The following is a 27,601-nucleotide window of genomic DNA, read 5'->3' as shown; positions in this document are numbered from 1 at the left end:
GGGAATCTCTGCATATCTCTCAGCTGTTCTAAAACATAAAATCATTCCACACAGACAGGATTCAAGCTTGATTGAATCCCTGTTCAATCATTCCTCAAGCTTGAACAGTTTAGCAACAGAAACTAAGTTCATTCATTTGGCTTGTTGCAAATCATTACAATATAATAGAATTCAAAAACTTTTTGGAGCAAATACCATTCAAATCTTATTACCACTTCATCTTTCATTTCCTTTTGCAGCAACTATTTTTCTAAAAACTTAATTTTGTAGATAAACATTTTTTTCCCCAAAGAAATAATTGAAACTATAAATAAAATGATAACATTGTGGAGAATAGGAAACTCAACACAAGAGTTAAAATTAAACAATCAAAATGCATACTATAATTTATAATTTTTCAAATTTTGAAATTACTTTAAAAGATCCAATTTAAAACTTTCAAAACAGTTTCATGTGAAATTTACATGAACTATAATTTGCAGTTGATAAATATCCAGTACTTTTTTTTTTAAATATTTATAAAAAAGCAACTTGATTATTTATGATTATTCTAGTCCCCCAAAATTCCTGTTGTGCAAAAAAGAAATAAATACATAAGTATTTTCAAGGTGACAAACATAAATTCTGAAAAATGATTTCAGAATTATGTGAACAGTGTGTTCACTTTAAAATATGTTTTATTTTAAATATGTTCCAGAAGGAATATAAGATATGTACATAGAGGTGCTAAACTTTTTTTGGAAAAAGAACCATAGAAAAAAAAAGGAAGAAAAGAACTGTATGAGTAAGAGTTATAATCTAATGTTAATTAATATTTCTTAGTTTAACCCATTTAAGAACACTATCAATTCATCTTAAAAATTAAGACACTGTAAAAACTTATTTGGAGTACAACCTATTTATATAACATTTACAAATTAAAAACTTGTTCTATTAATTACATTGTTTTCTTCCGCCTTAATTGAAGTGCATACTTTTGATGCTTCATAAAATTTTCTTTCATAAAATTACTGTCAAAATACATTTTTCTATTACTTTGGGTAGAAGATTATTTTTCATAACAAAACAAAAATTTTGAAAATACAGTAGGGAACCGATTATCCGGAACGATCGGGACCATCGCTATTCCGGATAACTGATTTTTCCGGTTTTCTGAATCGCTACAAAAAGCCGTTTTTTTATTGTTAAACCCAAATAAAAATATTTTTTTTTGGAAATAATCTTAAAAAGAAAGAAAAACGATGAAGTAATATACTAATGATTATTTCCAAAATGATGGTAAGGTGAACATCCTTCAAAAAAGAAAGAAAAATCCTAATATCTTATGAAGAAAAAAAATTTTTTTTTTTAAAAATGGCGGGAAAATTTATCGAATTTCGTTCCGGTTTTTTGGTTTTCCGGTTTTCTGATTTCCGGATAACGGGTTCTGTACTGTACAAATTACTTAATTATAAAAAAAATATTACTTACTACTTTTTCATTGGAAAAAAAAATATACTGTAAACCACAAAATATTTAATATATTTTTGACACAAGTTTGAAATAAATACTTTATTTTAATTTAGCAAACGAATGGTGATTTATTAGAATATTAATAGTGAAAATAAGAAACAAATTGTAAATAAGCAATAAACAAATTTTATACAAATTTTATTCAGTAAAACATCTGAAAAAGTGCAGTTACGCATGATCTATACTGATGAACGTTAATCCACATAATTATATTCTTTTCAAATGGAAAAAATCTAATTTCTTTAATTTTGTAGATGGAAAATAAAGCTACAGTCTATAATTACAATTTTTACGCTTCTTCAGCAAGCTTCTCAGCTTTTTGTTTGACTTCCTCAATAGGTCCTACCATGTAGAATGCAACTTCTGGTAAGTGATCATATTCACCTGAGAAAGATTATACCAATCATTAAAAAAAATGTCCACTTAAATACAGAAACTTGAAAGTAAATATTTTAAATAGACTAATTAGCAAATAGTAAAAGCCAACCGGGAATAAAGTTTACCTCTTTTCAGTAATTTTTCTTATTTTGAATTTTCAACGGTGCAATGAAATTGAGAAAACTACTATAGAATTTTTGTAGCATTTTAATTTTTTACTAATCACATCAGATATTAAAATATACTACATTCTCTAATGTGCCAAAGGGTCCAGAATATTGTGGAAAATAAATTATAACTTTTTCCACTATGAAAACTTTAAAATTATTTTTAATGCATTCAGTAACTCAATTCTAAAATTTCTTTCTAATGACTATATATCACACACATGGAAATAAAAGTATTCCTGCAATAGCTCTATGTGGGCCAGTGGGGTCATGGAGAATAAGGATATAGCCTAAATCAGGATTGTAGCAATGTCGTCGTCACAGCAAACAGGTCACCTCTACTCCCGAGTAAAATTGGTATCCATCGGTTTGAAGCTGGATAAACTTCCAGCCACCAATGGTGGTATCGAAGCACGGTTCAGTGCATTAACCAAACAGACATTCGAAATTACTCTCTCTTCATATTTATAATGACTCGCTTTACTGTTTTGTAACAAACAAGACATCTAAAAAAAAATTACTTTTAACTTCCCACTGAGTTTAAAAACAAACTTAATGACTGCAAACAAAAATGCATATTTTATTAATTATCAATGTTATAATTTTTTTAAAAACTGAACCCATAATAAGCTTATTTGTGTTACATATGGGGTGTTTCACAAGCAAATTAAAAAAATATTTTGTTTTCACAATATAAGGGTGAATTGAGAAGGAAAAAACTATCCAATTAAAATAAAAATACTGAAACTTCATGGTGATTAAAATTTATCATCATAATTTGAGATATTAATGAATCCATGTGCAAAAAATTATTGATTGCACTCGAGAAATAATAAATATAGTAACGAAAAATCTCAAGCATGAGTTGTTTTCTATGCATTATGTACCGTATCAGTAACATCTTTTTAAAAAATAACTTCATCCCCATTCTAACAATAAACAAGTTTTGCTACAAACAAATCAAATATTGAGGAATAAGTCTAACTTATTTTTAACAATTTAACGTGATATATAACAGTTTATATTATTATCTATTCCCAGCACTTAGATATTTTTTAAAGCATTGGTGCTTTCTTTAGTAAGTTTGATCAATGAGTTTTTAAAGTTAGTATACATAAAACTCTAGTTACATATTTAAAAAATTAGATAATATAAAAATTTAAACTAAGTCTAATTTTTCAACAACTGATAATTTAAAAAAAAACTTATCAACCAAGAACAGAAAAACAAGTTTGATAAGTTGAAGTTATCAAAAATTTGAGTTCAACATTAAACAAAACAATTTAAGGGTTATATTACATAATTTAAAACACTGACATAATCAAGAAGCAGTAAATTTTATTGCAAAACTGATTCAGCTCCTTTATAAGTCATAATTAAATATTAAAATAATTATTCGAACATGAAACATGTTCAATTTGATACTACAATAAAAGGCAATAATAAGAATAACTTAGTATATTAAAAAAAATGCAAGAAAACAAAAGCTACCTGAATAAGTAATATTAGTGCACTTAAGTTAAGCGGAGAGAAACATTAAAACTGTGTCCTTTCAATATTAGTAAAATAATTAAATTTAAAAAAATTCTTTAATTGTAACAATAAGATACTATCAAATTTTTTTGACAAATTGCTAATCATCAAGTCATAAAAATAAAAAATTTAATTTCTGCTTTCAATAAGTACATTTGTTCAATAGGGATAAAGTGAACTTTTACTTTAAGCAAGTAATTTGATAATTTTAAAACTCTACATCGAAAATTTGTATGAATTTGCCTTTCACACATAATTAAAATATTATACTGCTAACATACTATTTTTAAACACTTAGTATTTGTTCAAAGGAGACTGTCCCATAATATTTTGTTTACATAAGATTTTGCCCTATGCTACTTGTAACCAAATATCCTTGTACTCTTTTTTCATATTTTGGAAAGGATGAATTTCATCTGCACTAATGATTTCCAATTATTAGCCAAATATCAAAAGTATTCACCAATTTTCAAGACTTCAAATGCAAATCTTAAAAATTTTTTAAAGATTATAATTTTTTTCCCCATAGAAAGCTATTTAAAGGTAGTTTGTTTCAGGCTTATATTATTTGAACCCAATTCTAATCACATCTAACAAAAATTACTGTAATCGAATAAAAATATTGATTTGTTCAGAAAAATTCACTAACATAATTTTGAGGATGAAGTTAAATATATATTTGCGGCCCTGCTTTTTATAAGGAAAAGTACTTAAAAAAATATACATACATGTATAACATAGCATAAACAAGCTTTTCGATTATTTTTTTTTGCTATATTGTATATTATCTGCGTTTATGATAATTACCTGCTAATATACTCTGGAATCCCTTAATAGTTTCAGCTAAAGGAACAAATTTTCCTGCTTGTCCAGTGAAGACTTCAGCTACTTGGAAAGGTTGAGACAAAAACCTTTGGATTTTACGAGCACGGGAGACAGTAAGCTTATCTTCTTCAGACAACTCATCCATACCCAAAATAGCAATGATATCTTGAAGTGATTTATAATCCTACAAAAAAAAAATGCTTTCAGTTTTAAATAAAACATTTAAAAACAATAAAAAGGTAGAATCATTTTTTGTTTATAAGAGTAAGAATTATCTAAACCAATGGTTCACAAAAGGTGATCTGCAAAACCCTGGGGCTTAAAAAAGTTAGGGATGTATTCAATAAGTAATGCTTTTTGAAGCATGCAATCATACTTATATTCCAACAATAATCCAATATCTAATATTCTTGCAGATTTCATTAAATTATTCCAGTAAATAAGGATTAAAAAAAAGCAACATATTGAAAAAAAATAAAGATTACAATAGGATTGAATTAGAAGATATTAAAAGGCAAGCAGCAAGTTCATTGATGAGAGTAACTTGAAATCTAAAACAAAATTATAATAAAATTCTGTTAGATTAAGCCATTTTGTCAAGTATTTCGTCAATAGTGATTTCATGATAGACAAACAAAGATAATCTTCGCTTATTTTGTTCCTCAGATATGTTTTGACCATCTTTTAACATAAACTTCTCAATGCAGAACACATTGTAGTAGGAAATGTGGTCAATTTTTCTAATAATCAAATCTGCTTATTATTGGGTAGAAATTTGCAGCAAGTGATGGCAACACTTAGGGCCTATTGACAAAAATTCAGTTTCCTGTGGCTCACTTTATTCAAACTTCAATTTGGGACATTCTTTTCCCCCCAATGAAATGGAGGAAAAAGTTGTAAATTTTTAACTGAAATTTTTCTTATTAAGTAGGGAAGAGAGTCTGAACCCCCTTGGCTAAGCTCATGTTTATTTAGAATAATGGGGTTTAGCCAAATGATTAAGGGTTTCAGGGTCGAAAAAAATTATAAACATATGATCTAAATTATTGCTTGCAACAGATTTGGCACAATTTAAACCACTTGATTTTAAAGAAAAAATCATTAATAATTTTAAAAAATCATCCCTGAGACAAAATATGATATTTCTCTATCTTACAGAAATCACGTGTTTTATCTATTTTTTTCTTTAAAGCTATGCAAATTTTTTACAATAAAAAAAGTTTAAAATAGTATGAATAAGTTTAAAGGAATAAAATAAAATACAAAACTCGTTTCACATACTTGCAAAATTTTTTGCACACCACGAGCAACATCGTAATGTTCTCGACCCACAACGTTGGGGTCCATAATCCTAGATGTTGAATCAAGAGGATCCACGGCGGGGTAAATACCCAACTCAGCAATACCACGAGATAATACAGTTGTGGCATCCAAATGAGCGAATGTGGTAGCTGGAGCAGGATCTGTCAAATCATCAGCAGGTACATAAATAGCCTATAGAAGCATAAATAGAAAAATGAATATGAATGGAGGAAACAGTATTATATGTAACTTACAATAGCATAATAATATAATTCATAAAGAAAATTTTTTGTAAAACTGTTAAGGCTTAGACACTAATAAGGTAATATCATAGAAAAATGCTATAATAAAGAAACAATTCTTACTTTTAATCTATTAATTTAGAAAACAATAAAAATCAACATAATAGCAGCAAAATTAATGCTAATGAGAAACAATTATAAATTTTTTAAAAAAATATCTTACCTGTACAGACGTAATGGAACCCTTTTTGGTGGTGGTAATTCTTTCCTGCATGGTACCCATATCAGTTGCCAAAGTTGGTTGATAACCTACAGCAGATGGAATACGACCCAACAAAGCAGATACCTAAAAGTGACAATTGTTTGATTAAATTTCAGATAAAAGAAAGGTTTAAGTTGAAAGAATAAGCACTCTAAAAAAGAGAATTTAGGCTATGGAAAAAATACTTATCAAAAAGAGTGCAAAAATTTAACTATTGCATACATGCTTTGAAATAAATGATTATAAGCAGACTATAAATAAGGGTAATTGTGACAACTTAAAAAAAAAAATCCTGAAAATTTTATGAGCAATAACTAGATATTAATTTATATACTAGAAATGTTTATTATAATATTTTAAACTAAGAATAATAAATTACCTACTAATGAAAAATATCACTTTTATAATAACTTTAAGAAAAAACTTAATTACCACAAAAATTGCAGTAATGAATATTAAAATTGCAAGAATATGAGTCACAATATTGCATTCTAAGAAGGCAAAAATACAAATCATGATGTTAGATTTTAAAATTGCATAACTACAAAATCCAATGTTTTATATAACAAATGCATGAATTTTTATAACGGCATTAGATTTTAAACTCACACGAATACTAAATAGGGATATTAGGTTTTAGAAACATGTGAATATGATAAAGAACATATATTATTTCAATAAATGTAAAAACAGTATCCAAAAAATATATAAATTAATAAGAACAGAAAAAAACATTAAAGTTGAAACTTACTTCTGAGCCAGCTTGTGTGAACCTGAAAATGTTGTCAATAAACAATAACACATCTTGACCTTCCTCATCACGGAAATACTCAGCAACAGTGAGACCAGTTAAAGCAACTCTAGCACGAGCGCCAGGAGGTTCATTCATTTGTCCGTATACAAGGGATACCTTTATAAAAATTACGCAAAGAATCAATATGAATTTATCACTCTGATAAAAATACTTCTTAAATGTGCTACTTGAAATTAATAAATTTAACATTAAACACACAAATTAAACTATAAAACTAAGTGTTTTAAACAAAAAGTATTTGAAAGATTAATATTTAATGAATTTATTCATAAAATTTTTTCAATAAGTAAAACATTTAATAAAAAAAAGGTTCTTATTCCAATAACTTATTTAAGCACCAGTCAAACCCAAATGGTTAATTACAGTTTGAAAGATATGTTTTATTCCTGATTTATATGTAGTTTTAACAACTAATTAAGCTTTTCAATATATCAAGCAGTCTAAAACTAAAATCTTTAAACACCTTTTTCATTGGGTATTATACATATTTTCAAAACAAATAATTGTGTAATTTAAAAATTAAACATAAAAACTATTGTTTGTTGAATTTAAAAACGTAATCACTTTCAGACCAAAAAGTTAACAATCACATTGAAATTTAAAACCATAAAATTTTACCTTAGGTGTGTGTATATAGATAAAACAATACAAGTATACAATATATACTTTTAAAAATATAAATTTAATAAATTTTTATAAAGAAATGTATTTTACATTCGTAAATTTTGACATACTTTTTTATTATTCATTATTTTAATCACTTTTATTTCTAACACTTAAATTGATATAAATACTTAATACAAGACAAATGATAAATTGTGAAAACTATGACAAAAACAGAAAATGTTTAAAATCTATGAATTTTAAATCAAAATTAAATTTTTAAAAGACAAATTTTAATTTAGCCATTTAAATTTAAAATTGAAAAAAGCTCCATATAAAATGAAATTTATTTCAAGTAATGATTTAATCTTGTGACCAAATTAAAATAAAAGTATTTGAATAGCTTTATACTAAATTTCTGAATATGTTAAAAGATACGAATCTTCTGAAACCTTTCCCATTTAGATAATTACAGAATTCAGTAAAAATAATTATAAAATTACAAGACTGAATGACCATTTATATCACTTACTTTTGAAGTTTTATCTTTTAAACTTATGACACCACCTTCAATCATTTCATGGTACAAATCGTTACCTTCTCTGGTTCGTTCTCCAACTCCAGCAAATACAGAGTAACCACCATGAGCTTTAGCAATATTGTTGATAAGTTCCATAATTAGTACAGTTTTGCCGACACCGGCACCCCCAAACAGACCTAATGAAATTAAGATTTTTAACATTAATAGAAGGTATTTAAAAATGTATTGAAATATCAGAAACGTGTGCATAATGAAAAAAAAAAACTTATTATATTAAAAGTGGCTTTGTTTTGAAAACTTGGAAAACAAATTAGTCTATGTTTACAACTGACTATCATGTTTCTGACTTTAAAAATTAAGAATTTCTTAATCCAAATATAACATAAAATATTCCATCAACACTTTTAGTGAATTAAATTTTTCTTAAATCTGCATTTTTTAAAGAAAAATATTAACAGTATCTGTTATAGGAATTTCTCAAAGCCTTTTTGCCAAATTCAAAAAGCTACTGCTTCAGTACTTAAACTTACAATTAAAACTGATTTCATTCATAATATATATATATTAATTTATATAAAGAATTGTTTATGCAAAGAAAATTGATCAATATTTAAAATATTTAAAATATATTTAATTTTATAAGAAATTACTAATTTTGCAAAATTTTTCCACCTAAAACAAAATTATTAAACTCAATTAAAATCTCCTTATTTTGTATATTGAAATGTGAGTGAAGTAGTGTATTTAAATAGCGAAAAATTAGATCAAAATTGTTTTTAGTTTTCATAAAACTTAGGCTTTTCATCACATTGACAATTTGCAGAACTAGCTTGATAAAAATAGGCATAATATAACCTAAAAGTCACAACCTATATGAAACTCACAATTATGAAATTAGCTAATTGTTTACTAAAAGCCTTAATATCAGACAGAGCTTTAAAAATCAGTCTTACATAACAATAGTTAAGTCATTAAATAAAAGCTCAATAAATGAAAGAACTGATTAGACATGTACCAAAAGTTTTACATTTCAGTTGTAACTTTTTCTTTAAAGAAAAATAACTATTCAATTCTCTTGATGAAAGGAAGTGCTTGATTTTCAAAAGATGATACTTTCTTGTACTATTCAAAAGATATTCTTTAATCAAGAAATTTAATATGAACTTTAACATATAAAAATAATATACAGAGTAGGCATAATTAATTAAAATATCAATTTTATTTTTTAAAAAAATTATTTAAAACAATTTATTTTCTTTAAAATAAATGTGCAAGACAGAAATATTTTTATACAAAGTTATTTATAAATTTATTCATTAGATTGTGGTTTTAAAAACAAGTCTGATTACATTGATACTCAAATCTTTTTATTATTTTTTTTTCAAAGAAATAATGAAATGGGAATGTATGTATATTTTTTTCTCAAACAGACAAATAAAAATAAAAAAATAAACTCAATGTGGGAAGAAACTTTCAAATTATAATTTTTTCCATTAGCGGTATGTAAAATAAGTTTCTAGTAACGAACATATTACAACAATACTCATTTAGTTTCAAGATTATTTAGATATAAATGTCTTTGAAATGTTGGGATGTTAAGCTGGAACAAAAATTATTTTATTTATTCAGTGATGAGATTGCAAAAATTAAAAAAACAAATGTTAAACATTCAGCTAGTAATATTTACTATTTTAGCCACAGTGTTTTTAAATACTATTAAGTATCATTCATACATCTTATTAGATTATTTAGTAACCAAATAAAAAAAAAAGAAAATTTAAAAAAAAAAACAAAAACAAATTCTGATTTAAACCGAGAAAATCCAAAATTCAATTTAAATTACATAAATTGGTTTTTTCTTTTTAAAAAAAAAACACGAGTTTTGATAACTCAGTCAAATTAAATTTATACAAAATTATATGCTTACCAATTTTTCCTCCTTTTGAATATGGAGCTAGCAAGTCTACAACTTTAATACCAGTTACTAAAATTTCTTGCTCTACACTCATGTCAACGAATTCTGGTGCTTCTGCATGGATAGCTGCATATTTGNTACATAAATTGGTTTTTTCCTTTAAAAAAAAAAGAAAAAAAAAAACACGAGTTTTGATAACTCAGTCAAATTAAATTTATACAAAATTATATGCTTACCAATTTTTCCTCCCTTTGAATATGGAGCTAGCAAGTCTACAACTTTAATACCAGTTACTAAAATTTCTTGCTCTACACTCATGTCAACGAATTCTGGTGCTTCTGCATGGATAGCTGCATATTTGTCAGTAACTACAGGGCCTCTTTCATCAATAGGTTCACCAATAACATTTATAATTCTTCCTAAAGTTTCAGGTCCAACAGGAATTTTGATTGGTGAATTTGTATCTAAAACAACTTGGCCACGTACTAACCCTTCAGTACCATCCATAGCAATTGTACGAACTGTGCTCTCTCCTAAAATTTCCATTCATTCATTACATTAAATGAGATTATTGTATTTTATATCTCAAGAATAAAAGATATAGAAAATATGATGCACCTAAAAATATAGATATAAATATTGACACATAAATTGTTCCTAATTATCTTCAACATTGCCTAACCACTCATATTTTACATAACACATGGTTTACTGGCCAAGTAAAAAAAAATTAACTTTAAACTAATGAATAATGGTAGGTGTGAAATGAACTAATGAATAATGGTAGGAGTGCAAAGTACAAATTAAGTCTTATAAACAGACATACTATATAATTTTAGATCATATAATTAAATCCCTTAAATGTTGAGCAAAAACAGAAGGTCATCTATTGTGTGGAAACTGTGGTAACACAAAGTTAATCTGTGGTGTAAAAACACAGATTAACAGACTGTTTCTAAATCATTAAACTCTTAAAAACTGCATTTGTAAATAGAAACCATAGTGTAAAATACCACTGTTTACAAATATTGTAATTGCAAACTTTAAAAGCATATAATGCACATAAATTCGAATAGTAATTCTACTAACTTCTGTGAAAAAAAAGTCTTTGTCATAAAAATTTACTCCAGATTTTAGAAATTTAAATTGGTTTTTAAAAATAAATCTAGCTGTTATGGGCAGAACATGATATGTTATGTCTATAATATCTAGTTTTGAATTTTTTTTAAACTAATGAAAGTTACCAAAAATTCGAATAAGCGTAAATGATTGCTTTCCCAAAAATTATTAAAACTACTTCAAATTTTTAACTTAGTTATATACTCTTAAAATCGATAAATACAATATTCATAAAAGGTGAAATTGCCCAAGTAGCATTATTTGTGCACTTTTCGTGTTATTTAACCCCATTCACAAAATTCACTTCTTTAAAGCTACTTAATCAAAGTTAAAAATGTTGAACAATAAAACAAATATTAACAATATACATAAAATTTCAATGACATAATATTGGTATTGCTGGAAAAACTTAAAACGAGCCAGTTTTCGTTACTGAATTTAAGATCAGATATTAAAACAAAATATTTTAAAGTAAAAAAGTTCATTAAAAAATATTAAAAAAGAAAAAGCACTTGTTAAAAAAATATAAAATTAAAGGTGACTAAATTTACATATTTTTAAAAGTCAATGAAATGAATAAATTTTTTAGCAGATTTTCGTTAAAAAAATAATTACTGCATAATATATTCATAACACTATTATAGCTTAGCCTTACGTTTTTATTATTCATAAGAGCTTTTAAATTTGAATAGAAATTGAACCTGATGGGAAAATAAATACCTAAATGTTGAGCTACTTCCAAAATCAATCTAGGCTTTCGTCCTTCTACTTCTAAAGCATTTAAAATAGGTGGCAAGTTTTCATCGAATTGAACATCAACAACAGCACCAATGACTGCAACAATTTTTCCCTTCGATCGTGTAGCAGCTGCCGCTGATGCATAGTTTTGATTAGCTAAAAATAAGGTATTTTATTATATTTATCATAAACTAAGAATTATTTTATTCCATTTATTCAATAAGAATAGTGGAAATCTAATAAGATTTTCAATTTTTCTTTTAAAAATAGAAAGTAACTCAATGTTATAAGATCATATTAAAACAGGACTAGCATTTTATCCGGAAGAAATCTTCCTACAGGACACTGGAAGAAGTTGGACAGATAATAAGAATGATTAGATGAAACAGAAAAACCAAGAAATAACTATTATGATATAAATATTAAAATAGTTTAATCAAACTAAATTTAATATAGTACAAAAAATTATATGTTTCTAATGAAATTTTTTTTTAAATTACTTATTTTTAAGTTTAATATCGAATTTTAAATTATAAATCATATTAAAGTCTGACTAGTCAAACTTAATAGTATTTAATTATTAAAAGTATATGGTTAGTATGTGATTAGAAAATTTAGTAGTACTATTAATAAAATTTGATTTGATTTTTATGCACTTGTAAATTTAGTTCTTACAGTACTCATTTACGAAAATTGATCAACTATGGTTATTTTAATTTAAAATCATTGAATATGTTATTCATTCTATTTTTTAGTTTTCATGTATCTTACATATTAAATAACTTAGGAATTAATATTATTAAATCCTAAGTTATTTCATATGTAAGATACATGAAAACTAAAAAATAATTAGAATGAATAACAAATTCAACTGCAAGTTTAAAAAAAAACATTTTAATACTGAACATTTCTTTTTGAAAAAGCTTTTTCCACTTAGGTGAGAAGAAACCTGTTTCTAATGGAATAATTTTACAAATTGTAGAAGAAACTTGCCAGTTGAAACTTGAAAGAAGTTAGACGAAGTATTTTAACTTAATACAAATATCAGGGGCCTCTCTAGGTTTTTCTGAAAGGTACCCATTTTGTGAAAATTTAGACATAATTAGTGAAAATTAAGAATTTTATTAAAAATCAACACAAAAATATGGATTTATCGTTTCCTACGGAACACAAAAATAAAATGTACTTATTTTATAAGTTTTTATAACAGTGCAAATAACTGTGTTCAAAGTTTAAACCAGAATTTAATTAGTCTCACTGTTTGCTATTGGAATAAAAATATAAATAACAATTGAAAGATTAAAAATGGTTTTACAGTTAAAGAAAAAGCGGTGAATATTTTATCATTTGTATTTGTATTGTATTTTAATTATAATTTAAACAATAAGTTTCATTAATAAAGGTTTTTAAAAGGTTCCATAATCTAATTTTAAAGAATAATATTTCATTCAATGTTTGTGAACACATTTGCAGTCATGCTAAATCAGCTTAATTTTGGCCATTTAATTAAACCAGTGTTCATTTTATTTTGAAACTATTTAATAAATTAATATTTAACAAAAAATATTCATAACCTGTAAGTTACTTAAACTGAATACTCAAGTTCTTCAAACCATAAACCTTATATTTTAACTAATTTGAGAATTTAATAAAGCTAAATATATTATAAAAAGTACATGTAGACTGAGGAAGACAAAAGGTTAATTTTTAAAGGATAAAATACATTTTAATATAGCTTTATAGATCACAATTGTTTCTTTTCATTATTATCATGAACAATATTCATTTTTTAATTTAGCATATAACAAAAATTTTAAATCTTGAGAAAATTAAAAATTTTAAACAAATTTTTTAAAGTTGAGCAAACAAATCCCAAAAAAGTTTTGTCAATTTCTGAGAGTGCACAGAGAATTCAACGAGTCTTAACTTTAGTTAAAATATCATCAAGTCATGTGCGTTTCAAAACGATTAGTAACCCAAGATTCTGATAAACACCCCGTAATTGATATTTTATGGAATGTTAGTAACGGATGTAAAAGAACATATATATTAACAAAAAGGAAACTATTTGATTCATGATATCAACAGAATATCACTTTAATTTAATTAAGAATAATCAAAACAATAATCTTATATTTTGACCGGTTTAAAACTTACATGTGGACCACAAACAAGGTAAAAATTTAGATCCTTCTCCAGCTATTTTAGAGATAGATATTGAAGGTTTAGCTACTTTAAGTAGCACAGAAGAAGCTCGACCAAATGCTCGATACATTTTGGACGATGTTTGAGAATTCAGTAATCTGTAAATAAATTTGAAGAGTTATGTTTTCAATTTGACCGATACGACCTCCTAGCCGACGGTAAGTCGTCGTACACGCGTCGAGCCCCGGATGAAAAAATTCGTTGCCAAAGAACATTTGAAAATTTCAAATAAATATCTTTTGGTTGGCTTAATGTAGTCAACTTTAAAAGAGTCAGCAGCCTTGCAAATTTTTTTTCTAATTTTATTTGCCATCATTTTTTTTTAACTATCAGTCTTTAAATCATATCATATTTGATGAACATTTAACTTAGTTTACTCTATGAAGTATGAACTGAGTTGCAGATAGAGTTGGCGTCAGAGAGACGTGGTTTTCTCTTGTGAAAGAAATCGTAGCGCAAGTTTTGGGTTCAAAATGTCGATTATCCCAGAATTCAACCCTAGTTTCATTTGGAAATCCACTGATAATCATTTAATTTAAAATTAAACCTTTGGAAATGAGGCGTGCGATAATTTATTATTTCACATCGTGCCGAAACCGGACATGAGTTGACGAGTACACTGGATATAGGGTGCTTAAACTGGATATTTTAAGATGATTTCGAATTAAATGAAGTTGATAAAGTGAAATGTCCTCATACACATTGCTTTCTTAAGTTTCTTCTTTGTGGATATTTAATATTTATTACACAAAAGTAGATATTTTCTGAAGATAATTAATATTTATCTTTGGGAAACATAACATGATATACTTAACGCAAATCATATTAAGTACCAAGAAATCGAATTTTTGGATTATTTTTGACATCTAGTTGAACTGAAACTCAACAACAATTTTGAATTGATGACACAATGTTAATAAGCCAAATAATAGTTTAGTTTTTTTTTATGTTTTCAGATACTCAGTTTGGTGCAAATGGTCAGAAATATTTTATCATTTTCTTGATTCGCTTTTTGCATAAAGTAAATATTTTTTTTTTTAAATGCCACTAGTTGCGGCTAGGCAGCTGACCTCACAAAAGGAAGGTCCTGGGTTCGAATCTCGGGCAAAGCATGGATGTTTTTTCATTCTCTGTGCTATCTGTCCTGAGTGCAACGTTGGCCCACCCATTATGGTGCCCCTGAGTAAGTGACCAACAAATCTATCTTATTGATACCTAAATAAGGAGTGTTAATCAGGTGGGCATGGGGAAAAAAATAAAACTTCTTTACATGCATTATTTAATTTTTAAAAAAATAATTAACTTATCAATCAAAAGATTTAATAAACGAAAAATAAAAATTTAAAAACAAACATTTTATTTATATTTCGGTTTTGAGTTAATTTTGAACTGTAGGACACCTTTTCTTATAAAATTATCCCAATCTTTTCTAATCATAAAAAAATTATCATTGGTGTTAAATTTACCAAAAGTATTTAGATATTAGCATTATCGAGAAGAAAACTTTGTTAAGAATTGAATGCCTAAAAATTAACATTTCAGAATCTACTTTTCATTATTTATCAAATAATGACTACATTCTGTAAACCTAAAACCATTTATGTACCAAGTATCTATGATCTAGTTTAAATTAAAATAGCTTAAAAAAAATAATTTTCGTGTATCACTGCTTTATATATGAAATTACTTTTCTATTTAAATACATTGGCTATATTTTTAAACAATATACTACTTGGTATTGAAATGAAAGGGAATTTTTCAAGATATAAGTAAAGCTAAACGACATAAATAAAGATACAAAAACTAGTTTTAATTCTAAATAAGAATTTGCCTTGGTTTTAAAGCACAGAAAATCTTTTTCTCATTGCATGTATCAACCTTGAGAAAGGTTGTTGCTTATAGAACAAAAAAATATGTAAATTTATACGCACTTATTAATACTTTATTCATGATTTATTCACGAAGTACTTGGTTTATCACACTTCTTTTTTCTGCAGAATTAAGATAGCGGCGATCTTTACTTGTGTTACTCAGACATCAAATTTTTAACTTTTACTCAGATTTTGGAAGATGAAACATAGTATCTGTACATGTCTCATATAACACAACAGTTTCCATAAACAACAGTTTTGTTATAGTCTTCCACTTCATTTGTTGTTACACTATTTATGTTTTTAAGACCATGTCATTTGAAACTAATATTTTTTTCTCCTAACTGTAAATTAATAATTTGATTAAACTAAATTTAAAAAAGAATCTAACAAATAATTTAAAGAAAACAAAGAAAAAAATGCTTTCCTTACATAAAAAGAAGAAACTTGCTTGTTTCCGGAGGAAGTATGATTGATTTGACGTTTTGAAAATTACACAACACTCAAACAAAACGTTCAAATAATTTTGCATTTTTTCTCTCTAGATTCTAACATTGCTCCTTCAGGCAGAATTTTATTACATAAAATGTAGTACTCAAAAATAAAAAAACACGAAAAGTTATTTTTAGTTGATTCTTATTAAAAAGCCTTTGCTTGAAACATTGATAAATAATATAAGCTTTAAATGTTCCTTTTTTTAAACAAAAAACTTTATTTATTACGAAATTGTGAAAGATTTTAATTAGCTATGTTGCTATCAAAATAACAAAAGTTTACATAAAGAACTTATTAATAAATTAACTAAAAACCTCATTAAAAATTTTAAACATGAGCAGCAAAAAAGTTTTAAACTGGGTTACAAAGTTAAAAAAATATTTATTCAAGAAATATACATACATATAAAATTGGCATCTAGTAAAAATATAAATAAATGCAACAACATTCTAAAATGGACGTATTTTTGATTAGCTCAAAAAACAAATATTAATAGGCTAAGAATCAACATTTTGAATTTCGTCAAAATCCTCTTCATTTTTTGATTCAACACTTGATTTGTCAGTTTCTTCAGTGAGTTCATCCTCCATTTTGACTGAATCTTTAGATATAACATTCAATTCTTCAACAGTCATCTGGTCTTTGTCCAGAGGACAATCCAAACACCTATTATAAGATAAGTGCAGAGAAATTGTAGATTAAGGTCATGAACAACTTCAAAACAAATAAGATAAATTAATTCAATTGAAAAAAAAAACTTCAATATGTACTTTACTCTTTAATAAAAGTATTTCCAGCACTCAAACATATTTTTCATTGGAACAATATGAATAAAAATAAGAGGTAATGTTAGCAACAGATAGAAATGAAAGATGAAGAAGACAACAAGATGAAATATTTTCTCATATACTATACAATAGCAGCATAAAATTGAGATCATAAATTTAAAAATTAGTATTGTGAACAAAACAAAAACAAAAAGATTCAAAGTTATCATGATAGTCATATTGAGTAATTTAATTTATGGACAAGGAACTAAAAATGGGTGGCAATTAATGACTTTCTTGACAAACAAGTGACTCAGAATAAAAAATACTGAAATAGCATGGGGAGGTTAATTCTTCAACAAATTCTGAAATGTTAATAGAAATATTAGCACACGAAAATATACTGAAAATATTGAACAAAGTAAAGAGATTGAAAATTATACATCTGTGAAAGCAGACATACCTGCCTTGTTCTATCAGTTTTGATTATTTATATTTTTGTCTTGCTGCATGTTCATAAAATGGAACATGTTTGTATTTAAATTTATCAAATTACAAAATTATCCATACAAAATTATCTTTTAATAAGTATAATATTAATATTGCTTATCACTAAGTAAGGTCTCAAATTAAAGAAACCCAAATCTTTTTATAATGCACATAAAATCAAATATTTTATATTCAGCACTTTTTTAAAATTTAAAAGTATCTTTTATTATCAAACAGCAGCAGATCTCAAACTTTTAAGCATAATTTTACACACTGAGAAAATTATCGTTCAAATAATGTAACAAAATTAAGAAATGTCCTTTTTTTTAATATACAAATTAATGCAGATTGTTCTAAGAAACTTTCAGATTAGTGAGGAGCCCCTGGCTTTCAAATGTCAATTTTTCCATCCACTAACAATGTGAGTCAAACATTGCTTTCTTGCTGCTCTAGATTCATTTGAACAACATCATTGAAAGATTAATGGATTGATTTGAAGGGGGTGGCTTTTCCATTATGACCATCAAATGCCAAACCTTCTAGATCATTAAGGGTTTCAATTAAAACCAGGCCTATCCTACATTCTCTTGGGATGAAATTGGGAACATTATTCAAAGAGCAGACTTGAAAGATTGTTTATTAACATGACAGATGCTTAAATCTGTCAATCATAACAAATATGTTCGAAAATATTCATGTTACTTAATCTTCTCTTCTTTATTTTTATGGTCTCTAAGATTGGAGAAAAATTACCCTTACAGTAAAGTTCAAAAATGCTTCTATTTCTTAAAAATTGAATAAATATATGTTTCTTGTAGATGCATGACCATTAAATTTAAAAATAATCTTGCTTGTGCATAACTTTTGGCATAAAAAGAGTTATGTCACTTAATTTTATCTTTTTTTATGGTCTTTTGAAGATTGGGTAAAAAGTTGCCTTACAGTAAAATACAGAAAATGCTTGCATTTCTTAAAAAATAATAATAAATAAATAAAGGATTTAATGCATATATTACAAATAACATTATGAAATATAATTTTCTAACGTTTGCTTCTTTTTAGATAAAATTTGTAATCAAAACTGTGTGAATAGTTCTTATGACTATAAAATAATAAATTTCAAAAATATTCTCAGAACTTCAAATACACCATAGACAGAAATTTTTCCTTTTTAAAAAATGAAAATTTACACTCAGAGAGCTTTTTTTGTTTTTGTTTCCAAGATTAATATATACCTGTTTTCATTTATTCCATAATTGATACAGGTTGAACCAACACATTCACAGCAACCATCATGAAACCAGCGATAACTTGAAGCACCCATAGATGAGCAAGCATTTTTACACTTGTTCCAAGACATGCATTGCGACATAAAGGCTACAGTACAATTTATGGAAGGTTCCACTGCATCTACACCATTGCTTGATTCTGTACTTTTAGCTATGGGTAAAAGAATAATAAATAAATATTTTATATAAAGAGAAAAACAAAGATTCCATTAAGCTACAGTCTCAAGAGAATATCATAATACTAAATTTTTAATTGCATCATATTAAATTTCCATATTTAAGTTGATCAAACATATTCACGGAGGTTGGAATAAAAATATTTTGAATTTAAAAAAAAAGGAGTTAAACATTGAATAATGAAAACTATTACTTTAAAATTAAAGCTGAAATTTTGAATTAGTATATTGACTTGATAAATTTTTATCTGTCCAAGAATTAGAATTCTAGTGTTCCCCCTAAATGTTTTTAGAAGGGCCCCTTGCCCTGCCTGCATTTGATGAGTCCTCTTTGCCCTTTTATTAAAAACAAACCTCCATTCCTTAAAAACACAACCTTTTTATTCATATTCTATTTTTTAAAAAAATTAATTCACAGTTTAAATAATGATTTCACAGTGGTAAAATTATCCATGTTTATAGGTTTAATTCTGATTCATATTACAAATATTTATTTTGTTAGGGTTATCCTAAACTGTTTATTTATATACATCTCTTTTTCGGGGGAAGGGGTGTAAATTAATTAATTTTTTACGTTACTTTAAATTTAAAATTATTTTTTTAAATAATACATTTTTAAACTCACATTCATTCTCTCACAATTTTCAATTTAAATTTCATAGAAAAAAGCTTTCAAGTTAATAATACATTAATCATTTTTTTTTTTAGTTTACTTATTTTGAAAAAACTTTTCACACAGTGATTGTCTGTTAGCATACCTTTAAATATTTTTTAGAACTGATAAATTTTTCTCTTATTTTGATAATGAGTGAGAATTACTTTTCTGAAATACACACATAAAATAACATAAAAGGGTAGTTTAAAAATTGTTGAGGATCAAATGCAGTTATTACATAATATTACGCGTTTTGATAATTTTTTAGGGATTTTTTAGGGTTTTTTAGGGAACTCAAAAGTATCATTTTCTGTGAGAAAGCACCCTGCTCTTTTTTATTCCTAGAGAGAACTCTGGAATTCATAATTTTGAATTATTCATTAATATGACAGAGGCATAAAGATTAGCTTTTAATATCAACATAAACATAAAGATCAGCTTTTAAAAATATAGCAGTTTTAAACAAAAATGTTAACTATACTATTGGTGTTTCTTACGATAAAACATCACATTTAGTTATAACTTTGTGTTAATTTTTAAGTATATATAGATGGAACATTTTAACTATTATCAAACATAAATAACATTTCATAAATATGCTAATACATGCAATGAAAATATACAACTAATTATATTTTAAAAATGAGTTTGACTTGAATGAATATAATTTAAAAGTACAATAAAAAAATGTTACTTCACACAAATGAGAATTGATGCATAAGTTAGTTTTGATTGCTTAAAATATAGAAATAAACAAAAATAACTATTCTTTTTTCATCTTTTTATATTGAAGACTATATATTTTTCTAAGAAAAATCTTATTTAAAGAGATATTTCAAGCTTTTTATTAACAGTTTTAGTGACAAGAGATAAGTTCAATAAATTTATATTGAAAGAAAAATTAAACACTAAAATAAAGAACACAAACAATTATTAATACATTACTTAATAAATAATGAAACAACATAAAATAATCAGAGAAATACTGCATATCCCAGTGTATAAGTCAACTCATTACTTTTGATTAAAAGATAGCAAATTTTTGGTATAAGTTGACCATTGAAAAAAACCAAGTATGAAAATTTTTAAAATTTAAATACATAAAAAAATATTATTCTGCAAAATATTTGGAAGTCAAAAATATTTTATTTGTTAGCTTTGGACATTGTACTTTTGCCCTCAAATAAAGTTACTAGAATTGGGGCAAAATTTAGATTCAAATATTATTGTGAAATCTTTTAAAAAATAGAAGAATTTTAAATTTGTTTAAGGGAACAGAAGTCAATTTTTTATTGGACTCAGTAGACAAAAATGCAGTAAAATCTATTGAATAGTGGGATCTGTACGTATAACAGTACTACTAATGTTATTGAATACGTCACAGAAGATATTATGGAATCTTATAATTTGTAGCCTTATTTTTTGAAATACTCATAAACTATCTTAATTTTTCTTATTCTTAATTTCTTTTTCCTGAACATAATTTGAAGTATTGTTTCTAAAGAAAACCTTAAATGAAAAGAAAATATGATGAGAGAAAATGCAAAATTAATTGTTGTACACAATATACTACAAATAGTTTTTGAAAGGGATAGATTGAATAATAAATAAAATAAAGGGATACAGTTATTCATATCTATATATGCATCATATTTCAGACCACCGAATATTTGACTTCATTACCAATGTATAAGCGACCCACTGATTTTTGTAAAATTTTAGCGGTTTGAAAAGTCAACTTATACACCATGAATAAACAGTATATATAATACACCACCTTGAAACTTTATTTCTTTGTCAAGGGTTATGAAAGATATCTCAACTGGGTAAGTATAAGATATCCATCTCAATCTGCTATCTTTTTCTTCAGTAAGTACGCTAAATAAATCAGGAAAAGGTTCAGGCAAGTCTTCCACATGAGATTTCATGTTCAAATAGTTATCTGTGTCATTCTTCTTTGGACACAATTCTAAAAAAGAAAAAAACGTTTCATGTAATAACACATCCATAACTGGAAGGGAAGATTCTTTTACAATTTCAAAATACAGTGACTGCCACAGATAAAATAATCTTTGTTATAGTACTTCAAGGACCCGGACTTCCTTTAAAACTTCTTTTTTTTAAATCTTAATAAAATCACTAATTCATAAATAAATAATAAAAAAAATTGCAAAAACAGAATTATAAAATTATTTAATCTTTTTATAACAATCTTTTAATTAAATATTTTTTACAGTTTTTTGAAATCATTCTTTTGTAAATTTTATTGTCTAGAAATCAAATAATTCTACTGTAGCCATTCAAATTTGGTCCTGGTCAACCCTAGCAATTAGCTAGTTACATCAATGACTGCATTTACAATGCAAGTAATTCAAATGCAGGAAAGCTAAAGATAAAATAGATTGAAAACTTGTGTTATTTAATGAGTAAAATCATAGAACTGAAGCATTTACTTCTGCTATTAATTTTCACCATACAAAAAAAAAAAAAAAAAAAAAAAAAAAAAAAAAAAAAAAAAAAANAAAAAGCATAAGCACAGAAATAAAAAAATACTTATAGGTTTAAGCAAACAAAAAAAATGCTGATTTTATTTTAAGACTATTAAATAATTTAAATATCTAAATTTTGTTTTATTAAACCAGAAAATGTAAATTAAAACATTTATAATAAAACACAATGTAAATATCCTGGTTTCTTAAACTTTGATGGGTAAAATTGAACCAACATTTTTTGATTACAAACAAATAAAAATGTAAGACTAAAACCCACATGAACACTACAAACATATAAAAGCAATCCTTACAGCCGGTTACACTTTTAGCATCTGATTTCAAGGATGATGTCAACATGCTTTTACTAATTGCGAAAGCCTTATATAGCTTAATTGCAATTTTTTACCTCATCTATTAATATCTCAAATGAATTTAAGAACTGGGCAATATCAAAATTAAACATGGCTATACATTAGGCTGGCACTCCTGATTCCAGAACACTCGCTATAGCGGACATTTTCAATGATAAAAGTGTAATTTAATTATAAGATAGGCTAGAAATTATTGAGATCTTCTGAATCCCTCTCTTTCGCCTGAAGACCAATGGAGTCTCTACACCCCAATTCCGAGGAAGAAAGTGTATAGTCTCTCCATGAGAGAAGGTCAAATTTTTTCTTTGTTTTAAGATAAAAATCTAAAGATCATGAAATATTATTTTATTCTTTTAAATTTAATATTTAACATAAATCTAAAAATTAATAATGAAACTTTATATATTTATATAATTCAGTATAACTTTATATATTTATTAATATGCATAACTCCAAATGTTATAACAATTATCTTATAATTAATAACCAGAAACCAACAAAAGATAACAAGGATGAAATTAATCACCAAATCACTATTTTACCTCTATAATAGAGTTATTTAAAAAAATATCAGTCTGTTTTAATTGCTTTTCTATTTTTCATTTGTTAACTGTTCCTGTATAGTAGATTTTGAGTTCCATACTGTCTAGTTGAAGTTAAATCATAAATAATTATACAGTAGGCTCTTGAGTATTCAGAGTTATGTGGCAGAAAAATAAGATTTGTAATATAGCCGTATAAAACAAAGTGTCACTCTCCCATATAGTTGAAAATATGATTTACATATTTTAAGAAAAATGATTAATGAAAAAATGTTTAAAGTTTAATAATAAACTACACAAATGGAAAATTTTTGACAAGGAATAGTCAAAGTGTACAGACAAATGTTTTAACATCCATAATTTTTGATTTATCCACCTACTATTAGTTCTTATATTGCTGTCGGTTATTATATTTTTAGAAGTGACAGCTTCTCAAACTAGCTATCAAAAGTTTAAAGTACAATAATGCACATATTTTTTAAAAATTTCAAGTTATTGCAATTTTAAGGTGTTTTTAGAAATTCTATATAGGTATATACCTAATATTAATTAATATTATGCATGAATTTACTATTTAAAAACAGATGTCCTTAATAAAAAAAAAGCATTATGAGATATTTTTTTTTCCAATATTTGCTGCAGAAAATAAAATTTAATAACACTTGGTAGTTAAGGATAAAAAAAATAAAAAAAATTATGTTTAACAAGCTGTTATGAAAATTCCCAAATTTTTATTACTGAACCTTAACAATGCAATCATAACTATGAAGTCGTAATAAAAGCTTAATTGTAATAGTTGGCAAATCTGTATTTCTAATTTTTTACTAAGATGGATAGCATGGAAACCAGATAATCAAGAGCCTACTATGTCCACTCTTTACAAAGGCATCTTTACTTTTAATAAGAAAGAAATTAACAACTAAGACTAACCCACACATGAACAGCATTCTGAATAGAGAAAATCTAAACAATAAAAGCAATCCTTGCTGCATGTTATATTTTTAGCATCACATTTACAGGATTGTGTCAACATGCATTTACTGACTATGGACGCACACACTGCTTCATTACAACTTCCTATCTCATAAGCAGAAGTGATGTAAAGGCAACATCCAAGAGTAGTAACACTCAGCAATAATTTTACCTGAAAGAAAAAAATTGTATTAAAACAAAACTAATGTAATAAATATTATTCCCTACTTCATTGAAATAAAGATGAGTATAAAATGCATGTATAATGCTTTATTCAAAGAAGATAGTCAGGAAGTCCATCTTGAAGGAATGCTTAATCATTATATACTAATAGTCAAACTCGCTTATAATAAGCCCTGATTTAACAAGAAATCGGATTTAACGAAAAAATTAAAAAAAACTTAGGTGGTGCAAGTCTTTTAGAGAAAATCTCACTTTTAAAAGACAAAACCCAGTTTTAACAATCAATATATTTCTGATTCATAAAATTTCTTTCTGTTTCCTCTCTTCCAGCTCATCTACATAATTTAGCATATTTAACCTGAAAGAATTCACTTAACCTTCAATAATATGTTATAAATCAAGCAAACACATAATATATATATATCTATATATGTATATACAATATATATATATATATAGAGAGAGAGAGAGGTGGGGAGAGAATTTTGTTCAGCTTTTCTAAATACAGTGAAGTTAACCTCTCTTATGAACTTATTTCTTAATTTTTTTTAAATATTTTATTAAAAATTAAGCAATAGCATTTAAAAAAATATTTCGTAGAAATTTATGTTTTACATTTATATTTTAAGGTTGGGAAACATATTTTGTACGTAACCATTTACAACTTTAAAGAAAAAAAACTTCACAATGATTATTTGCCTCAAAAATATAGGAAGCATCTTACAATGCACAAGGGTACATCACATTCTGCATACATGTAGCAAAATGTACAATTCACATCAAACCCAACCCTATAAAAAGTCAATGAGATTGGGTTCAAAATTCAAATGCTTTAATCATTTTCAATCAATTGAATAATAGACAGCAGCACAAACTTGTGCGGGGGCCCCCACCAGGGGGGAAGGTGGACGCATGATGCGCCCACTTGAAGCTTTGGGGGAGGGAATTTTTACACTAAAAAAAATGAATAGTTTGGGGGGAATTTAGAATTTGCCCAAGAATGCGCCCAAGAGCTTGGGGGGGGGGGCACTGAACTTGTGTTCCCATCGTGGCAATAGTGAGATCATGTAGATGGAAAGTAATTTTCCTAAGACCCACAAAAAGGTTAAAAGAAATTGGAGGTTAAAACTAATCAAAACAAAGTAGCCACACAAAAAGAATACTAATTTTGATATTTTATATTGTTTTTAAGATTTAAATCAGTCAATGAAACTTATAAAACTATTAGGTCTCATAAGATTAGGTGAGAAAACTATATAATGTATACACAACTACTAATCAATAGATAATAAAACAATGACAATTTTAGACTTATAAAACACAAAATAAGAAAACCAACTGTTATTTTAATAGATTAATTAGTATTTACAGATTCACTATGCAGAAAATCTGCATTGTGCAATAATGAATGCAAGAGCTTCGAAAAATAAGCATTTGCAGTTTATTTTTAAATACACAAGGAAAAATATTTTATTACTACTAAGTGAGTTTTTGGGGGCTGTAAAAATCGTATTACGACAATACCAATAGTTAACCAACCACAATTAATTAAGCATCACTGGCACCAATAATAGATTGGAGATTTTCTACGGCCCCTGGATGCGAAAGAGTACTTATGTGATACAATTATTAAATTATGACTATCATTTTTAATAAATGTTGATAAAATTGTGATAGCCTGTTAATATTGGAAAGTATGTATGAATTGATCACGAAAATTATAAAAGAAGACCAAACACCTCAATTTAGTGGGTGAAATGATTCATAACTCTAAGAAAGGTATTACTTACAAAATTCAAGTGATTACTTGTAATCAATAACATTATTAAGCTACTTAAATTGACAGACGGTGAAAGAATTTATAACTAATTATTTACATCAGGTGTTCTTCAAATAATATAAATAGTGTCTACACGTTATTGTATAAAAGAAGTTTGATCTTAAATCTACATTAAAAAAATAAAGAAATAAAAGAGTTACGGGGAAGAATAGTTTTTTGTTTAACCACAAATCAACATGACCTTATCTCCCAAGAATGTGAAATGCGTTTCAATGTGAAATGTAGAAGAACAGATATTACGCTTTGTCCTAACTACTGAATTGAAATCAAACTTCTATTCTTTGCGCCATCTCACGAACATACAGTAAAACACCAAAAAAGGTCTTGCCAGTGATTTTTGTTGTTGTTGTTGTCGACGCTCTTTAGCACTAATCGGATTACAGTTGATGCAAAAGTCCCGCATAGTTATTTATATATTCAATACAACGTCAGCCCTGAACTACGCATTCCAATATAGCTCCTAATAGCTTTAATTATTTTTTTTCCTGGAGAAAATAAGTGTCAAAACACTATAGAACATTCAAAACAAAATGTTTACAAGACAATAAATAATTTAATTTGACAAGAGCTTTTAAAATATCATTTCAACAATTTTTTTAATGACACCACATATTTTGTGGAAAATCAATTTCAATTTCTTTCGAATAAAAAATTCAGAAACAAATTGCTGAATTTGATTCATTAAAAAAAATTTAATAATCACCACAAATAGTATTTGTTCCAAACAGTCAGTGATGAACTTATACAGTAAATCGGTTACATATAGTAGAAAAGTTGGAAACAATCTAGGGAGACTGGCTCTTTATGCAGTTTCACATAGGTTTTTAGATTACCAAAGCGGGGTAGCAACACCCTCTGCAGAGGATCAAGGTTGTGATCGAATGTCTTCAACTCATTCTCAGGGATTTTTCACAGATCATCACCAATAGCTTAGTCTGAGGCTCTAGTGCGAAGTAAATAAATCACTACTACTACAGGTAATTGAAAAGAAATATTAAATATCGTAATTAAAGAACTAAAACAATCACGAAATTTTTATTCATAGACTTTGCACTCGATTTCTTTCACATAAACCTCGTCTTTACAACCATAAAAGAATTCCTATCTTCTTATTTGAATTTTAAATCGCAAAAAAAAAGAAAAAAAAAAGGTGGGGACAAAAGTTTTAAACTGCTACACGTTTTGTAATGAATATTTTGGAGAAAACCAAGGGCCCGGAATAATTCCCTTTAATGATTTCGTTGAGAATGTTTCTGGAGAAGATCGTCTGGGAATTGATAAATACACAGGTTTCGCATACACA

General features: G+C 26.4%; 2 protein-coding genes across 3 annotated transcripts; both read right to left on the bottom strand.

Moving 5' to 3' along the window:
• Positions 1 to 1,633: 1,633 nt before the first annotated feature.
• LOC107437702 (ATP synthase, beta subunit) lies at positions 1,634 to 14,390 on the bottom strand. The gene is made up of 9 exons (XM_016049786.3): positions 14,109 to 14,390; positions 11,934 to 12,107; positions 10,331 to 10,627; positions 8,171 to 8,355; positions 6,973 to 7,131; positions 6,183 to 6,305; positions 5,697 to 5,909; positions 4,398 to 4,599; positions 1,634 to 1,896 (listed from the first exon to the last, which is right to left on the bottom strand). The coding sequence occupies exons 1-9, from the start codon at positions 14,224 to 14,226 to the stop codon at positions 1,802 to 1,804; spliced, it is 1,566 nt and encodes a 521-aa protein (XP_015905272.1). The 5' UTR covers positions 14,227 to 14,390; the 3' UTR covers positions 1,634 to 1,801.
• Positions 14,391 to 16,883: 2,493 nt separating this feature from the next.
• Positions 16,884 to 26,564, bottom strand: LOC107437703 (twisted gastrulation protein homolog 1). Of its 2 annotated transcripts, none has more exons than XM_043045966.2 (5): positions 26,439 to 26,564; positions 24,234 to 24,447; positions 21,676 to 21,867; positions 19,014 to 19,218; positions 16,884 to 17,188 (listed from the first exon to the last, which is right to left on the bottom strand). In XM_043045966.2, the coding sequence occupies exons 2-5, from the start codon at positions 24,334 to 24,336 to the stop codon at positions 17,020 to 17,022; spliced, it is 669 nt and encodes a 222-aa protein (XP_042901900.1). In that variant the 5' UTR covers positions 24,337 to 24,447; positions 26,439 to 26,564; the 3' UTR covers positions 16,884 to 17,019. The 2 variants fall into 2 exon arrangements, with proteins under 2 accessions (XP_042901900.1, XP_042901896.1); XM_043045962.2 differs by having other exon boundaries at positions 26,249 to 26,533.
• Between the last annotated feature and the right edge of the window lie 1,037 nt (positions 26,565 to 27,601).

Source organism: Parasteatoda tepidariorum, chromosome 10, assembly GCF_043381705.1.
Source record: "Parasteatoda tepidariorum isolate YZ-2023 chromosome 10, CAS_Ptep_4.0, whole genome shotgun sequence".
Classification (NCBI taxonomy): domain Eukaryota; kingdom Metazoa; phylum Arthropoda; class Arachnida; order Araneae; family Theridiidae; genus Parasteatoda; species Parasteatoda tepidariorum.
This window is presented reverse-complemented; position numbering and strand designations above follow the sequence as displayed.

Bases quoted from the DNA above. Each gene is read 5' to 3' on its own strand.
- LOC107437703 (XM_043045962.2), bottom strand. From the start codon at position 26,281: ATGTTATTGATTACAAGTAATCACTTGAATTTT. The intron at 21,868-24,233 runs GTTAGTCTTAGT...TTTCTTTTTTAG, and splicing joins AGAATGCTGTTCATGTGTGG to AATTGTGTCCAAAGAAGAAT. The intron at 17,189-19,013 runs GTATATATTAAT...ATCTTATAATAG, and splicing joins TATGGAATAAATGAAAACAG to GTGTTTGGATTGTCCTCTGG.
- LOC107437702 (XM_016049786.3), bottom strand. From the start codon at position 14,226: ATGTATCGAGCATTTGGTCGAGCTTCTTCTGTGCTACTTAAAGTAGCT. The intron at 5,910-6,182 runs GTAAGATATTTT...ATGCTTCTATAG, and splicing joins GTTCCATTACGTCTGTACAG to GCTATTTATGTACCTGCTGA. The intron at 1,897-4,397 runs GTAATTATCATA...AATCTTTCTCAG, and splicing joins ATTCCAGAGTATATTAGCAG to GTGAATATGATCACTTACCA.